Source organism: Gavialis gangeticus, unplaced genomic scaffold (genome assembly GCF_001723915.1).
Source record: "Gavialis gangeticus isolate Ggan-Ray unplaced genomic scaffold, GavGan_comp1, whole genome shotgun sequence".
Taxonomy (NCBI): domain Eukaryota; kingdom Metazoa; phylum Chordata; order Crocodylia; family Gavialidae; genus Gavialis; species Gavialis gangeticus.
Window position 1 is genome coordinate 26,693,049 of NW_017729028.1, and position 18,646 is coordinate 26,711,694.

General features: G+C 44.2%; 1 protein-coding gene across 2 annotated transcripts in view; it reads left to right on the forward strand.

The window, feature by feature from the left end:
• The window catches only part of KLHL29 (kelch like family member 29), a 668,905-nt gene that overhangs the window by 178,072 nt on the left and 472,187 nt on the right, over positions 1-18,646 (forward strand). The window contains exons 1-2 of one of the 2 annotated variants that reach the window (XM_019520814.1): positions 10-43; positions 2,460-2,765. In XM_019520814.1, the coding sequence (XP_019376359.1) occupies positions 2,505-2,765 (261 nt within the window). In that variant the 5' untranslated portion in view covers positions 10-43; positions 2,460-2,504. Of the gene's footprint in view, positions 1-9; positions 44-2,459; positions 2,766-18,646 lie in introns of those variants that run through there. The other variant, XM_019520813.1, reaches the window with a different exon arrangement.

Sequence of the window (18,646 nt, forward strand, 5' to 3'; positions counted from 1 at the left end):
TGCCAATATGCAGCCTGGCAGCTTGGAGAGCAGCATCCGGCTGGTAAGTCTGTTCAGAGGAAGCGGGGGAGGGAAGGGGTGTGGGGTGGTGGGGGGCAGATTGAGGCCCCCACAGTGAAGGAAGGAATGGATCTGGGACAGGGGCAGGTGCTGCCTGGGCAGGGCAGGGCGCTGGACACAGCCGCAAGCGGCTCATCCCCAGGGCTTGTGGGTGGGGGGTGGCTCCTGATGCTGTGTGTACCCCTGGGGAGACCCAAGGGGCACGTGCTCCTTGGATCAGTGCACGGGGCAAGGGTGGGCTGCCACTGCAGGCTGGAGCCAGGGGCAGTGCTAGGCTCTTCTCAGCAAGGGGGCTGGGCCAGGGCTGTGCTCGGGGCAGGCGGTGGTGGCACTGGGAGGGGGAACTGCAGGGGGGGCTATGGAGAATTTTTGGGTGGCCATAGCTCCCCCTCCCCCAGAACCCCACTCCCAGTGCTGCTGCCACCCACCCTGAGCACAGCCCAGTTTCCATGCTGGGAAGAGCCTGGCACTGCCCCCAGCACCAGCCTGCAGTCACAGCCTGCCCTTGCCCTGTGCACAGATTTGGAATGCACACATCCCCATGCCTCCCCAGGGTGCAACAGCAGTGGAGCTGCCCCCTCCCACGTCCCCTGGATGAGCCACTCACAGCTTCATCCCATGCATCGCCCTGCCCCACCTGGGCAGCACTTGCCCCAGTCCCAGCCCAACTTTCTCCCTTACCACAGGGGCCTTGATCTGCCCCCCCACCCACTCCTTCCCTCCCCATGCCCCATCCCTTCAACTGACTTAGCAGCCAGATGCTGCTTTCCAAGCTGCTAAGCTGGCCATGTTCCTGCTGTGGCTGTGCACATGCACACAGCATTTATCGATGACATTATCTGTCACATCAACCAAAAGAAGCCAATTGCCAATAATGTCAATTTTCCTTTTATCAGTGCCAATACAATATGGACTGACATATCAGTGCACCTCTACCTTTTTAGTTTTATGAATTCTTAAATACAAATGGGTTTGACATCATTTTACTTTTATTATTTGAAATAATAACTTGGATTTTGTGATGCAAGTCAAGTAGATGAGTTTCTGCAATGAACCAGATGTCCATGATTTATTCATGCAAGTAAATGTATTTAGCATTTATATTTATTGGTCTTCGTTTCCCAGTGCTGTACAAACATTAGCCAACTGCATTCAAAGGAAAGGATTATTCTCCCCATTTTACAGATAAGGAAGTGAAGGCCAAGAGGATTAAATAACTTGTTCAGGGCCATGCAAGGCGTGTCTACACATGCTATTAATGTGATTACATAAACTCTCGTACAGTTTGTATCATCATTTATTGTTCCTGAGCACCACATTTACTTGTGCACCCAGGACTACAGCACTGTGAGCTGGGTTGGAGCAGCCCTGGCTAGCAGGGAGCCCCGGGGCCAGCCTGCCTGGGTCTGCTTTGATCCCATTCATTGTTCTGTAGAGGGTCTGGCTGGGGCATGAGGGTGCTCCGGTGTAGGGCTAGCAGGCAGGCAGCATTGAAGCACCCTCGTGCCCTAGCTAGATGTGTCTACATGTGCATTGCGGTGCACTGAACGCCGCCTCAGAATAGTACTTGTGATTACAAGCACTATCTTATGGCAGCATTGATTAGTTTACTGCAACCTAATAAAGCCCCATATGTAGACACTGAGATTTTACTGTGGAGCTAATTAATCAGCTTCTGAGTAAACGTCTCATGTAGACACACCTGCAGTGTGCAATTGTCATAACTAGGATTAGAAACTAGGAGTTTGAGTTGCTCATGGTTGATGCAATCTGTGTCTGACACAGATTGGCCAGTTGTAAATAATAAGGGAGATGGTGTAGTCCTGCACAGCCATTTTTGTAACTTGATAAGTTGGGTCCAGTAAAACAGTTAATGCAGACAAATAGAAGTTATAAATCTAAGCATAGCATTTGAATTTAGCATCTATTTGTGGGATCCATGTTTTAAAAGAGCATTTGAAACATTGGGTGTGGTGCAAAAAAGATTCCAAAAGCTTATTTGTGGGCTGATTTTGAAGACTGTCTTATTAGGAAGCTGTTGGAAACATTGTTCTACCATCAGAGAAGTTGAGTAGTAATTGCTTTTGCTTTGGCCTTTCATTATTTATGTGTTGTTGCTTCATACCCTGCTATATTGCTTGGGGGATGAGGTTCCTTAGAAAGTGAGGGGCCCTTGTCTCCAGACACATTTTGAGTTGTTGTCCTTTCACTCATTTGAAGTCTTAATTAAAATTGCCACAAACATCATTTCCCCTCTGGATATTTGGCTTGACAAAGGAGTGAAATACTTTCTTTCATAATGTGAAACAAGCAACACCGAGACTGGCCTTAATGCTTATTATGGTAGATTATTGTTTTGGGGCATCATTTGTAACACCTCTTTATCTTAAATATTTTAGGCAAGCTCTCGAGTTCCCTTTGAGAAGCTGCTGCACTCAACCGAGATGTCACGGCACCACAGCCGGTTTGAAAGAGATTATCGCACTGGGTGGGATCGCCGAGAATGGAGCTCCAACGGGAATCATGTGAACAGCAGTAATTGCAACAGTACAGTGAACAGCAATAGCAACAACAGACCAGGGCTTTTGCCTTTGCCAATTGTCCCCACTCGGCTACCTACGCCAACTACGGTTGCTTGCACCACAGTGAACAGCGATGTGATAACAAGTCTTGTGGCCAACTCATCTGCCGCTGCAAATACCAAAGTAAGAATTTGCATATTTTCAGTAACATCGTGTTACAGGAAATTCAAGATGGGGCAGCACCACCCCCTCCTCCAAGACCTCACATTCACGTGACACTGAGAATAAAAAATCCAATGACAATTTGCCATATTCCTTCCATGTTGGCTGTCATATATGCAGCCTGTGTAGCCAGGTCCCCTCCACTTGTGAGAGAACCATGAGTAGATGGAGAAAATAATCGGTTCCCTGTAATGTAGTACAAGTTGCTTCCTTTCTGTTTCTTTCTTGTAGCATGTTGTTCTTAGTTTTGCTGTTGGGGCTGTTCTAATTTGTCCACAGATTTCAGGGTTTTCTAGGCAGAGTAGCAGCCTGCAATAGGTAATATAATTTTACATCTCAGAAGAGAGAAACAACAAAGTGTATAACTTTTTTTAGCTGGCCCATGTGGACAACTCTTGCAGAGGTCTTTTCCTGAATGCCATTTGTAGTGTAACAAGAGAAGCAAGCAAATGTTAAAGACGAAAGAAAATCGCTCATGCACTTATTGTTTTAACTGTGTATGAGTATTGTGTATGCCTGAATAGGTGTGGTACCAGTTTTTTATTCATTTATTTTATTTATTTATTTATATAAGCTCTTCTTTTAACTCTGCAAAGCAGGAATTTTTCAGTTCAGTGGAAAGTTGCTTTTTTTTTGCTTTCATGTGTATGAAACTGGCTATGAAAGCTGGGGAATAGAAAGCTCTGGCAAATTGTAAAGGTGACCATGGCTTTAGCGAAGTGAGCGAGAAGCATTCCTGGCTTTCTTTTTATGATGTTTAAATTTTCTTTCAACTTAGTTTCATTTTAATAACTGCAACTGCCAAATAAAACAAACACAGACAAGGGAAACGGAGACAATAAAGTTATTTAAAGTAAGCCAAGAGCAAGCTGAAATTTTACTGCAGTACTGTACAATATTGATTTTTTTTTTTTTTTTTTTACACGGTAGGAAGACAAGGTCAGTGCTGTAGAAGGAAGCATTAGGCCAAAGTTTAAAGTGTGAACGGTTTTTAAAATGGTCTATGGCCTTTTCAAATTATTTTCATTTGAGCCAATCAGTTCCTGATCACACTGAATTTCGCATTTCTCCAGATGTCACCCAAAATAGATGCATTTTAGTCATGCTTTGCCTGGAGAAGATTATAAAGTAAGTTTTTAAGCCAGCACAGTGGTTTCATTTATCATGACCTCTGCTCCTGGGTATACTGTTTAAAGTCCAGCTGTTGGCTGTGCTTGATCAATCTTTGTTCCAGATGTTTAACAGTTCGTTGGAGGCTGGACCGTGTCAGTGAAGTGTGCACTCCGTGGTTAGAAATCACCAACTTAAGTGCTTTGTGTCTGTATGCTAAATGTGAGGTAGTTTCTAAATTATGTTATTAGGCAATTTTCTGGATGAGTTTTACTAAGAAGGAATTACTGGTAACTTTGGGAATAAACAAGAGAATGTGCAGGGATTTTTTTTCATCAGGAAAGCTGCTAACCACCTATGAGAACTACATATGAGAAAATATTAGGGCCCCGCTCCCTCCTCTGGTGCTGAAGATCTGCTGAACAGTTCTAAAATCTATAATCATATGGACTGAAGGGAAAAAAACCTTATGGCAAAAGTGGAATAGGAATGTAAGCAAGTGACTAAAAAGATGCTGTCTAGGTAATTCCTAGCAAACTACATGAGACTTTCAACAAGGAAGAAACACATGCTCACACTCTTTTTTTCCTACAGACATTCACAGCCGCGCGCACACACACACACACGTATGTAGATCTACACAGATGTAGTTTACACTGTGCTTCATCAGGCAATCAGCAGTTTTCCTTGAACAAGGAGTCTACCTTTGAACTCCAGATAATGATTAGCCATAAAAAACTTAAATCTATTTAAAATAGAAAAGCACAAATCAGAAGAAATAAAAACGAGAAAATATTAAGTTCTCTTAAGATGTCCCCACCTACTAGCTCCTACAGTCTTTTTGTGTAGGCACTTTGGGCTAGATCCCATCTCACTTATTAGGCATCCAAGTAGTACTTACGCAGCTCAGGCCCAAATCCTATTCCACCTTTAAGCATCTAAGTGCCGTTTCGCCATGTAAAGGCAAATGCATAAGTAGCACTAAGTAACTAGATGCCATTTCCACAGATTTATAAATTGTCCTCCTTCTCCATCAAAGCAGTTGCTAGTGGTGGTGTCTGATGACTAAAGTTTGGGGACCTACATGAACTTACGAAGTTTTTCACACAGAATAGGATTTCAGCAGAGGGCAAGTGGCTGTAGAGGAGCCCTTCTGAGAGTATGACAAAGGACAGGTTTAGTTGCACAGGTGAAAATAGGGTCTAAAATTTACATAGTACTTAGAAAGCCCAGGTGGACTAGGCACAGTCAAAGCGCAATCCTATTCCACCCTGCTTGAGTCCCCAAAGAGCCACTGATGTAAAGGATGAGGAGCTGCCCGTCTCCTCTTTGCTGCTTGCTGTGACTTAAGATGCACACAGTCTTAAAGCGGAGATGGTGTGTTATCAAAACAAATATGTCAAGGCTTTTTTCAGCAACTGCAGTACAGTCATGTAGGATCAGGCTTAGATGGCAAAATACCACTTAGACACCCAGTAGGTGAAATAGGATCTGACACTTTCTGTCTCTCCTTTTTCCCTTTAATGAGCTTCTAACAAGGTAGTGAGATTATTTGCTCTGATTAAGTCAGGAACAGTGATTAGTCTAGCCACTTTTCCTTTTCCCTACGCAGGGAGGGAGGGAACCTTGCTTATTGCCTCTTCAGGGGCACCACCCCAAGCTCCAGCCTGACGTGAGCTAAATCCTAGATTTGAAAAAAAACGTCCTTAACTGTACATGAGAATAATAGTTTATTAGTCAACCTCCCATGGCCTGAACCTGTCCTTGCATTGCAGTCAGGGTGGAGTTTCCTCTTAGAAGGCAGGAGAGTACCCCATATGAGGAGAAGACAAGACAGTAAACATTATATACTGTATTTTATGCTCCATCTACTTATTATGCTTCAAGCGGGATTAACCAGGTAATCAATCGCGCTTGAAGTTGTCACTCAGCTACATGTTCAACCAATTAATGGTGTGATAAAACAAGCAATAAGTTACAAAATCGTTCCACAAAAAATGTGTAATAACTTTGTAGCTTGTTCTAATCATGCCGTTAATTGAACGTGCGGCCAGCTGCTCCCCTGTGGCTGGGAGCACCATCAATTGAGGGGCTGCCATCCACTATCAGCCCTGCAGCTGACAAGGCTTGCACTGGTGGCAGTGCTGTCAGCAAGGAGGACACTGTCCCCCCACGAGCCATCTCAGCTGTGGGGTTCACAGCGGGGGCAGCAGGATGAAAGCTGCCACCACCGAGAGCCGTGGGAGGTGTGGGGTTCACGGCAGCAGCATTCCCCCGCGTTGTCCCTGCTGCAAGCTCCACACTTCACGAGGCTCTCTGTGGTGGCAGCATTTTCCCCGCTGCCACTGCTGCAAGCCCTGTCGAGCCCTGTCAGCTGCAGGGGAAGTCCAGGATCATGATCTTAGGCTCCCCCTAAACTGGTCATAAGGCACAATGGGATCTAATGCGTGATCCCACAGTCATACCTCCTGCCACACACGTGTGGCATGACAAGAAGCTCAATTATGTGGATCCCATTGCACCTTAGCCTGCATGTGTCAAGGGGCCCTCAAAGAAAGAAGACTGGGAACTTCTGTTTTCTTTCTGTGACAACAAAACAACAGTATAATCCATGTCCTTCTCAGTTTAGGGCGAGAAGGGCTCATTAGACCATCAAATGTGACCTCTTGTACGAAGACCATTAAACTTCATCCATTTCCCCCGTACGGATCCCAATAATAAGCTTGACTTGTAATGTCTTTTCCGAAATGGATTTGAGGGCATCAGGAAATGGAGAGTCCACCTTCCTTTGGTTGTTTGCTGCAGTGGTTAATTTGCTCTCACAGTTGGAAATATGGGCTTGTCTTTCAGTTAAATTTGCCTGTCTTAAACCGAACTGTTGGTTCCCATCATGACATTCTCTTGCTAGATTATAAAACGCCCTTGAGCTCTTTAAGTCTCTCTGTGAAGCATTTTCTCCATGCCCTACTTATTCTTCTGTGTCTTTACTTGCACCCTTTTCAGTTTTTCAACCTCCTTTTAAAATGTGGATCCTAAAGTACTGTTCAGAATGCCAGGGTCGGTCACCAGTTAATATGTATGAAGGTTATGTCGCTTCTCTTCTCCTACTTTCAAGTCCCTGGTTTATACAGCCAAAGGTTGCTTTAGTCTATTTTGCCACTGGATCACACTGTAGGCACATACTAAGCTTCTTGTCCTCTCCAGCCCATAAGACCTTCTCAGCCACTCCTAGGGGCCCACCCCCCAATTCTCTTCCAAGGGTAATGGTCTGGCTTCCTGGTTCCTGTATACTATATATATAACAGGTTTTTTGCCTGTATTAAGACTGATTACCAAGTTGTCCAAATTGCCCTATATGACCACCTTTGTCCCTGTTTTTGCCACCCTCTAGTTTTATCAGTGATTTTTTCTATTTATAGCTCCTTCTGGATCATTGATAGACATGTTGAATAATATCAAACTTAATAGCAATCCCTCTCCCACTAGAAACACCTCCCATGAAAGATGATTCCCCACTGACAGATTTCAAAAAGCAGTTGTTAATTAGACAGTTCTTAATCCATTTAACACATGTTCTATTGATATTGTATAGCACTAATTTTTTAATCAAAATGTCAGGTTTGTTTGACAAGATCTGTTTTCCATAAAACCATATAGACTGGCATTAATTATATTCCCGTCCATAATTATTTTTATCAACTGAATCCTGAGGTTGTACCTTGGAAATGGGGGGTGGGGGAGGAAAAGCTTTTTCACATAATATGATTTGACTATGGAACTCATTGCCACTCAGTGACTTTGAGGCCGGGATTTTATAGGTTCATAGATTTTAAGGTCAAACAGATCCATTAGAGTATCTAATCTGATTTGATTTATTCATTTGGGTGACAAAACAAGATTTTAACAAGAATATCCTGAATTAAAATAAGTAATATACATGAGAAGCATATTGGGGAAAATATAGGGCATTGTTTCAAGATTTATACTAATTTGTAACTAGTTGGGAGTTGGTACATTCACCCCTGAAGTGTCTAACTCCGGCCAGTCGCAAACAGGATGAGATGAGGCTGATTTAGTCTGGTAACTCCTATGTTTCTAGGTGCGCTCTCTCACAGGCAAAAGGTTTAAATGTGGCAATATTTTAGTACTAAATATGTGATGAAAATCTCAAGATCCACCAGTAACCTGCCGATTTACACAAATCACAGTTGCTTATATCCCAGTATTTTAAGAACTTTGATCTGTTTGGCCTGGGTTATTGAAAAGAAAAGTGTGAGCTTTTTCCCTCCCAAATAAAATGCTGATAACGCTTTGGATTACTGTCATCCCTTTGGATCTTGGGCTCTCAGCAGGCTTTACAAAGCCTCCGTTCCCATTGTCTAAGCCTCCATACCCCATAAAATAGCTTAATATTATGATCCCCATATGCCAACAAATAAGCTTCCACCCAGAGATGGGGATTGTTCTCAAGGTCCCACAGCATGCGTGTTCTCAGGTCTTTTAATCAGCTTGGATCTCCTTACTCAATCCTAGCACAGCCATTTGGGCCAGCGCGTCTACCTGGGGACAGTTCAGCCTGAATCAAAGGGCACTGTTACACATGCTCTGGCACATGCGGATCTGTCGCGTCTGCTGGAGCGCTCTAATTGGGATGCTCCAGCGTGCTGCAGCATCTCATGTATTCGGCATCCCCCACGTTTCAAAATAGTGGCAGCGCCGCTTTAATTAAAGATCGTCGAACGAGCTTTAGTTAAACTGACCCGCCGCCGTTTTGAAATGTGGGATGCCAAATGCTGTGGGCGCTTTAATTAGTGCAGCTCGTGAGAGCTGCTTTAATTAAAACACCCCCCCAGCCCCTTACCCCCGAGCACGTGCCATAAGGTTGCGGCTTCTCTGTTGTTGCGTCTCTTTTGTTGCTCGGGCTACTTTAACTGCTGTAGTATATGGCAGGACAAAGGGAGTACGCAACTCCTAGCATTAAAGAACAGTGTTTAGGTTCAGTCTGGCACACTGTCAGCTCAAGTAGGTATGAAGATCGGGCTAAATTTTTTCTCCGACAGGATTATTTGCTGAAAGAAGCTAGCAAGGAAATCCCTATAAAACTTTAGCAACTGCTTAAGATATTGGCAGCAAGACACTAGAATCCATTTACAGACACTGCATGACACTCCAGCCATGGTTTCCATTCATCTCAACAGCCCCTCTCTTCTTTCTTGCTTTTCTGATTTACTTTAGAAGTTACTTGTACAATTTTCTCCATCAAAGCTTCTCCATTACAGCTGCAATTTAGAAGTGTTGTCATGGGCTGTAATTTGAAATTTTATTACCAAGAGATTTTTTGGTCATAGAACATTTACTTTTATAATCTGGGTATTATTTTTAAATGCCTGAAAAGATTGATACATCAACAGTATCCTTGCAGTGCCAGGCACTGATTATTTTTTTTTTCCCTCGCATTAATTTTAAAATCCCTTTACCTAGAACATAAATTGATTGTTAAGTCCCCACATGTGCAATTATTTGTTAGTTTCAAGGTTAAACCTATAAAAATACATATTTAAAAAGTTCTCATAAGATTTTCTCAGAAGCAAGGTTTTTTTCTGGGTAGTATCTCTTACTGGCCCAACTCTATAGTTGGGAGGGATGGTAGTCAGGTTAGCTAGGCTTCTGGCTTTTGCATGCAGGCTTTTCTCCCTGAGGACTCCTCAACCAGGCTTCTCAAATAGCACCATCTTTAGGCAAGAAACAGGCCAACAAAATAAAAATCCTTCTGCCCTTTCCTGGCACTCAAAGAGGAGTCCTTTTGGCTCTGGCTCTCAGCACAGCAGCCTGGCCTCCTCCTTGTAGCAAGCGCTTGCATTCACCTCTCCTGCTTACTCTTCTGGGAGCTTTTTTCTGCCTATACAAATGCCCTGCAGCTGGGCTCTCTCGACAGGGCTGACTTTTCTGTCTTAAGGGAACAGGGAAAGTCCCATTAAGGGAGAGTCCCTTTCTTCAGGTATGGGAAAAAATCAGGTACAGCCTAAGCTAAATAACAGATAAAGAAATGGAGGAAGGCTATAAACTAGGAGCAAAGAGAAGTAATCAAAAGTAGCTTCAAAACCGAAATGTATTTAAATAGATAGGCCAATTATATGGAAAGACAGAGAGAAAAGGGTCATTTTCTGATGCAGAAGTGAAGGGTAACTATAATCTTCAGGGGAGTTGCTATGGTTGTAAAATGGCATAACAGATCATATCCTGGCCTCTTATGTTCATAGTGCTCCCATAAGATTTAAGGTTTGTATAGTGTTTACCTGTATCACTTTGATCGCAGTGTGGTGGGAAACACAGTGAAGATGTGGGAGAGGAGAACAGGGAGTATGTTAAACATTAACTTCTCCGTTAAAACAGAGCAGAAACTGCAAAGAAAGCATTGCCTGCCTGCCTGCCTTCCTCTCTCTTTCTTATACGCATGCTCTCTCTCTCTCTCTTTTTTTCTCTATACACTAGTTTAACCTAGTCACATAAAATGAATGAGCAAAGAAGGAAAAAATCCTATTTTAAAGGAGAAACAAATCAGCATGCCTGGGGAATACATTGTAACAAGAAATTAAATTGAATATAGTAGAATAAAATGTTTACTCATTTATTCCCTTTGAGATCCAAAGCAATCTAATACCCCACCCCCTGTCTGTCATCTGCTGATGATTTACAGTACATCACAGAATTCAGTATTATCGGTTCTTTTCCTTGCACTCGTGAGGCAGTATTTCACTAAGCTGGCACGTGGCTTCCACAAATATTTAAACTATTAAGCAGAAGAAAAATAAACATTAACTGTTTTTCCAAGTTACTTTCAATGTTGCGTATGACTAATTACAAACAGCAATCAGCTGTTCTACAACAGTAACCTAGATGTATGTGCCCTTTATAATATAAAACATAAGAGGCATGCACAAAGAAGGATTATCAATATTAGAAGGTGAAGTTAGTAGCAAACAGTCAGACCACTCAGTGATGAAATAAATATACGTGACTTGCAGTTTCAGCTCCTTTGCGCTAGGCTATCGGGGGCTCTTCCGAGGTCTGGTATTGACACCTGGCAAGGTTGTGGACATTTCTGATCAAGCAGTTTCCTCCCTGAGTTAGCTGCCAGTTCTTTGATCTGGGTGCAGTGGAAACATATAGACCAAGCATAGCTCTAGCAGAAGTTTGGCTCCTCTTGGGTGGCAGATGACTATGATTGCACATCAAGTTTAGTCCACGTGTCAAAACGTGCAGTTGTTTGTTCTAGACAAATGTGTATCCTTGCATGGACTTGCAAGGAAATTGTGTTTAAAATGAAGGACTGTTGAGACTTCTTCATCTGTGAGAGGACAACCCCTTCTTCTCTTATGTACAGGAGATTGTTCTACCTGCAGGTCTATCTAATAGGATGACGGCAGTCTGTGAAATCTGTTACACCGAAATCTAGGAATTGGAGCAATGATCCTGTGTGTGTAAGCAGCCTTTCATTTGTAAGGGCAGAGAGGGATGTTCCTAGGGACATTCCTATTTTGGAGAGTGAGCAGGACACAAAGCTGACAGTGGGAAGGAACTGGAGAGCATCCATGTTGCATATCATGGTCTTTTCTCTCCCAGCAAATTGGAACTTGCCCCAAAGCTCCTCAAGGTTAAGGCCAATACTGGCTTCTGCTACACAGCTGCAGCTAATGTGCCCAGCTGCTTGGCAGCCAACAAGACTATACTGAAGCAGATGTGTTGCCAGAGGGACAGGAAACTAGAGGGAGGTGAACAGGGTCTCAAGATCCACAGGCTGAGGGGATGAACCCTCTTGCCAATCCAAAGGGGAATCAATTGGAGAAAGACTTCTCACCTGCTGTGGGTATTTTCCTGCTGAGTGGCAGATGGCTCTAGTGACCAACCTAAATTGGTACACACGGTGCTAACACATCCAGACTCTGGGGAAGTCTAACTGAATGTGGATCTAAACACTGCCATGTTTCCTGCACTCCAGCATAGGCCATCACTGTGACTACACTTAAGCTGTGCTACTCAGTATTGCTGCATTGATATTTCCTGTTCTGGAAATAGCTTGCCATCACAGAAAGCTAAAAAACATTTTTAAGTGTGGTTAAATTTTCCTTAAAATGCAGGGTTATTTTACTTGCAATTTTAACTGGGAAACAACAGCACCATAATAAGTCCATACAGTTAGAAAGTGCCTGTGCTTGGAGTTTTCATGACTTGCAATGTGTTTATCATGTGTTGAAAAGAGCTAAGAGGTCTGGCCAGTCTCTAGTCCCAGCTCCTTTTGATGATGAAAAGCGGTGTGTTTAAAGGACTAATTGGCACAGCCAAGTACTGACAAGATTATAAATGTGAAAGATTTGGAAAAGAAAAGACAGATGTTTTCAGACATTGCCACTTGCATCAGAAAGCATCTACTCTTCTGAAATTGATTAATATTAGTAATATCCAGGAGCCTTTCAAGATGCACAATGGCCACGTCACAAGCTGAGTGCTTTGATTCTTTTCCATCCTTTACATTTTCAATACCTGCCTCTCTTTCTTTTCATTTTTTTCTTGTAATATTAATTTGATATTGATATGATTAACAATAGAAATATAATACTAGTTGTTGTCATTGGAGTGCCTTAGTTTACTCCAGCTCAAATTGAAATATATATAGATATATATATCAATTTGAGCTGGAGTAAACTAAGGAATATATATAATATAACATTGTGTGTGTGTGTGTGTGTGTGTTATTTGATTCTGTTGCCAGAGAGATAGGAAAATAGAAGGAGGTAAATAGGGTTCCCAGATCCACAGGTTGACAGGAATGAACCCTCTTGCCATTCCCAAAAGGAACCAATTGAAGAGAGACTTCTTAACTTCTGTGGGTGCATTTACACATGATCTTTACTGTGGAGTAGCTTAATTAGCTCCACAGTAAAGCGTCACCATCTACTCATGAGCTGGTGTTAGGGTGAAGTAAACTAGTTAACTCTGATGTAAGATAGTGCTGTTGGGGACAGTACTATCTTACACTGGAGTCATTTACTATGCAAAACCTCATGTGTAAACAGTGACAGGGGCTGGCTGGGGCACGAGGGTGCTGAAGCGCTGGGGCTGCCTGCCACACAGCTCTGCACTTTAGCTCTCTCCTGGCCCAGCCAGCCCCTCCACTGCCTGACATTGCCACCCAGAGCCTTGGGCTGATCATCTGCCAGCCTAGGGCTGCTCCACCCCAGCTCAAACAGCTGTAGTCCTGGGTGTATGTGCAGATGCCGTGCCCGGGAGCAGCTGACTTGTGGAAGCTGCACTGACGTTTATCGTGTTGCTTTAACACCACATGTAGGCACATTGACGCATGCACTTTACTGTACCTTAGACTAATTTTCTAGTCTTACCATCTACAAATGCACCACAATTAGTGTGCAGTAGGTTAATTTACTTCAGTGTAGGATAGTCCTGTGAGACACAGGTACTATCCTACACTGCATTAAATTACTGTGCTTAAATGTACGTGTAGACAGTGACATCTGGATTAGTATACTCTGGCTGAAATTGAGCCAGAGTATATTTAGTCATATTAATTGCATGTGTATATGTTCCCTGTGAATATTTTCCTGCTGAGTGGCTGGTAGTGCTACCAGCCAATCTAAATTGATGCACACAATGCCAACACATTCAAACCTTTATTATATGTACATAATGAAATCAATGAATATCTGAATACTTGTTATTGCAAACACCCAATTTTGCCAGGTGGCTCACTGAAATTTCTTTAAATCAGTTAACTTTTGACTGTGGTCTTTCATTGCAGAGCAATATTAGAAAAACATTTTTGCAGGGTTGGGAGTGGAAAATCAGGGGGGGTGACAATTTTGTGAAAGGGCCTTGGTGTTAACTGCTTGAGAGAATGCACTCCCGCAGGTGCACTTAGGTATTTGCATGTCTTTGTTCCAGAATTTGTGTTTGCAATTGATATGGCTATAACTGATTGGTTCTATTTGAAAACAAAGGTATAGAACAGGGATCTCAACCTTTTTACACTTGGGGTCCCCCTGACCCACTAAGAAAAGCAGAGGCAGGAGGAACACTCATTGTGTCCTGTCCACGATGGTGGCATTGGTTCTGCAGCGGATCAGCTGGAGCAGCCTCCTGGCAGCTCCTCCTACCAGGCCAGGTGCAGCAGAGCACATCTTCCTGCTGTAGCTGCTTCATGGTCTGGTGCTGCATAGCATCTCTCAGAAACAGAAACAGGGTTGTGGGGCAGTTCCACCTGGTTGTACTCTTAAAAGCTCTCGGGACACCCCCTGGATACTGTGGCACTCAGGTTGAGAATAGGGGAAGCAATTGTTTGTTTAACAGATTTGTTTTATTTTTCTTGTTTTATTTTAAGTTTCTGTTTTATTCCCTTTATTCAATTGTAAAAATTGCTTGCAAAACAGAAAAGACAACTGTCCCTGTCTTACTGGCACTTCCGATAGGGCTCAATTAATGTGTGTTCTTTGGGTTTGCCTGTAGGTTGTCCAAGTTAGAGGACGGGTTTTCCACTTTACTTGAAGTATAATCCTTGTCAAATTGTAAGACCCTGGTACAGCATTTAGTTCACAGAAGAGATATATAATTGTCAAATGGTAAATTGCACATGTTTTAATTTGGTGGGCCACAGGAATTGGCTGTTCAGAATTCTCCCATTAGTCTTTCTGATTCCTTACTTTAGTGGTGTTCTGCTGCTTTCAGGCTGAAATATATATGGTTGCTACCCACTGCAATTTGCACCGTGCCTCCAAACTGGTATGCCTTGGAGAACAAAGCCAAGAAAAGTTCTGCTGTGACATATGTTCTGTCTGTAAAGCAGTGTTTGTCTGTAAAATGCTTTTACACCCACTGTATAAATAGTACATAATAATGAATAATTAATTCTTCATATCAGAAAATTATTTATTTTATTTTAAATTCCCAAATCTTTGATAGAAATTCTGAACACAGACACATGTGGGTAACACTATTGCTAATAATTTCACAAACATGTCAAGAAAAGGAGGCCAGTGCTCTTGAACATATGTTGTTTATGTGGGATTCTACCATATATACAGTAAAATAACTTTCATGCCAAAGGATTTCAAAGCACGGGTCAAAGTTTGTGCATTTAAATCCATTGAAATAGTGCTCTTAGGTGGAAGGCAGCCGCCCACTGGGCCAAGGATATCACTGCTAGCCAAATTCTTTCTGCGACTTAGCATATGTTTTGTATGAGAGCCACACAGTTCAACGAAACTAACTGCGCTCACAGTTGCGTGCACTGGAGCATGCTGCTTTATTTATTTGCATCACAAACTGCATGGGGAAACGACTCCCTCTGAATAAACAGAAGGGAGGGATTGGGCAGAACTCCATCCCATAATACTGTTGAGTAATCCAGTTAATCCTATTATGACCACTTTACTACATCCTCCCTCTAAATTCAAAGTCTGGCTCTATTCTTTTTAGGGGCGTGTATACAGGACAAGGCAGTGTTTGAGATGCCTTGCCTTCACTCCTGAAGCAGCATCAGTATTGCGACATTAATGCAGTGCAGCAGGCAAGTCTATATGCTCTCTGTCTCCACACAGCCCTCATCCAACCTTACTTGGTCCGTGCACTAACTCAGCTCTTCTTCTTTCTGTCCAGGAGCTAGTGCAGACTGTCTCAGTTCAGTGTTGTCTTGCACCATATAGATGAACATGGTAACACCAATCCATATCAGTCTGATTCACTTCAGGGGCAACGCATAGGGGGTGCACGTAGGTGCATGTGCACCCCCTGAGTGTGGCGGTGCACCCCCTGCAAAAAGGGGGGTGGCAAGCGGCAGGGTGGCAAGTGGGCAGTTGTCACTTGCCACCCCACCACCAACACTGCTAGTGGCATCTGTGGGTGGTCTGCGACCCCCACTGGCCACTGCTGACACTGCCAGTGGCAGCTGCGGGTGGTCGCCAACTCTTGGTTGGCACTTGCCCCCCCACCCCCCTCCGCCGACAACCCAGTGGCATCTGCAGGAGCACCCCCACTTACTGCCCCCAAGCTCCCACCACTCCCACCACCGCACTCCTGCTGCTGCTATGCCCCCCCCAGCTGCTGGGGGCACAAGCTGTTTATGATCCTCTTTCTCCAGGCTCATGGTCCTGTACATACCCCTAAGTCAGCATTCCCAAGAGAACTGTGTCATCTCCTGGCCTTGGATTCTCCACATGGTCATCAGCCGAGGTCAGAAGCTTGGGGGACTGTATATCACTCCAAGGTTAGGGACAGACATTCAGAAAGCCTGAGCCTGAATTGATTCAAGCTTTGCAGGTTACTCTACCCTGCCTAGGTTGAACTGGTTTGCAAGTGCACAGACATTGCCTCTGGACTGAGGAAATGCAGGTACATACCTGCAGTGGCTCAGGCTAGCAGCTGGGGGGTGCTAGAGCATCCCTTCCCTTCCCTTCCCTTCCCTTCCCTTCCCTTCCACAATGCTGAGCTGAGAGGGGGTGTGACCAGGCCCTGTCAGGATGCTCTGATTAGGGAAGGGTTTAAACCCCCACCCTGGCATACACCATCTCAGGCAGGAGTGTTGCCAGCCCCCAGCCCTCTGACTAGCACTGTGGCAAAGCAGGTGGCAGTGTGCAGTGCATGCATATGTTGATGATGTTGAGCTTTTCAATCTCCTTCTCCCTGCTTCTTCATACTGTCTGCAAACCTGACAGGCAAGGGAGCTAACAGGAGGCTGATGAACACTGTTATTAGCCCATCAACAAAACAAAAGCCTCTCTCATTAGTGCAAGCTCTTCTTAAACAGCTTTGTCCAAGGAAGGACTGGAGGGACATTACCAGCTTACCTGTTGATTTGCTCCAAAAAGACCTAAGTGGACACTTCTGTCTGCCTGTTCCAGTGAAATTGGAAATACACACCCAGGCACCTCTCAGCATTAGCTAGCATACCAAATGTCTAGGGTCCATAGGGCTGGGGTATGTGCTGTGGGAGATGTGTGTGTGGCGGGGGGAGGAAATCCCTCCTTGAGCAGCAAGTAGTGAGGGGTGGGAGGAAGCCAGGCAGACCTTGCTGTGCCTACAGTCTCTGCTGGAGCTCTGGCTAAGGAACAGAGGGGCAGGGCCAGCCCTGTTCTCTGGAGCAGACAGCCCAACCCAAGGCTGCAAAGCATCTGGGAAGGTGGGGGACTCTGGTTTAACTCAAACCAGGAAGTGGTCTGGGACAGACATTGCATAAACTGGTTGGATCCAAATCAGTTAAGTCTAATACTACCTTCAACCAGGTTTATCTTAAACCAGTTTCAGCCATTTTGAAACTGGTTTATGTGCACTGAACATATGTTCTGTTACAGGTTTAAACCAATTTCTGATCACTTAAATCAGTTTATGTGTAATGTCTGCCCCTAGCCTAGAAGCCAGCGGTCCAGTCCTCTCCAAGATGAACATGGGCTGACAGTGTAAGGTCACGGTCAGTAGGGCTAACCGTACCTTGTCGTGCATCCACAGATGCATCATGAGCAGGGCCAAGGAGGTGATCCTCCCCCTCTATGTGACACTGGTCAGGCCGCAGTTGGAGTACTGTGTTCAGTTCTGGACGCCACACTTCAGGAGGGATGTGGACAGCATTGAGAGGGTCCAGAGGAGGGCCACCCACATGATCCGGGGACAGCAGGGCAGACCCTACGAAGAGAAGCTACAGGACCTGAACATATTAAGCCTTCGCAAAAGAAGACTGAGGGGATACCTGGTGGTTGTCTATAAACTCACTACGGGGGACCAGCAGGGTTTGGGAGAGACCTTGTTCCTCCTAGCACTCCCCAGGGTAACAAGGAATAATGGCCACAAGTTGTTAGAGAGTAGGTTTAGACTAGACATCCGAAGGCACTACTTCACAGTCAGGGCAGCTAGGATCTGGAACCAACTTCCAAGGGAAGTGGTGATGGCTCTTACCCTGGGGGTCTTTAAGAGAAGGCTTGATGTCTACCTGGCTGGGGTCATTTGAGCCCAGTTTTCTCTCCTGTCCAGGGCAGGGGGTCGGACCTGATTATCTACAAGGTCCCTTCGGACCCTACTTTTGTGAATCTACAAATCTAGTTCTGCAACTTTGGGGATAAACTAGATCCTTTGAGACCATGTTTGTCTTTGATGTCATTATCATGGTTTTGTTTTGGACCAGCTTACTTCCTTAACACTCCCTCTCCTTACTGAAATGGATTCAGTCCAAATAAGTTCTTTTCTGCCTTCCCATCGAAAGGTGGGCTGGGCTTATGGCTGTCATAATTTGAGAAGTTATTCTATATATTAAAGAGATTGATACAGGTTTATTTCCAAGCTCCCATTAATCACTATCTTCTACCACCCTTTAATGTCTCTCTGCTAACCTACTTGAAGCTGGATGACACAAGAAAGTCAGAATGTGTTTATCCTCATACCTGCTCAGCATCCGGCTAACTATAGGCCCATCAGCCTGACTTCTATCCTGGGGAAGATCTTAGAAAAGTTTATTAAAGAGGCCATCCTTAATGGACTGGCTGATGCCAACATCCTAAGGGATGGCTAGCACAGGTTTGTTGCAGGTAGGTCTTCCTTGACCAATCTCATTTCCTTCTACGACCAAGTGACCTATCACCTGGACAAGGGAGAAGAGATTGATGTCATATATCTTGACTTCAAAAAAGCCTTCAATCTGGTATCCCATGATCACCTCTTGGCAAAACTGGCCAATT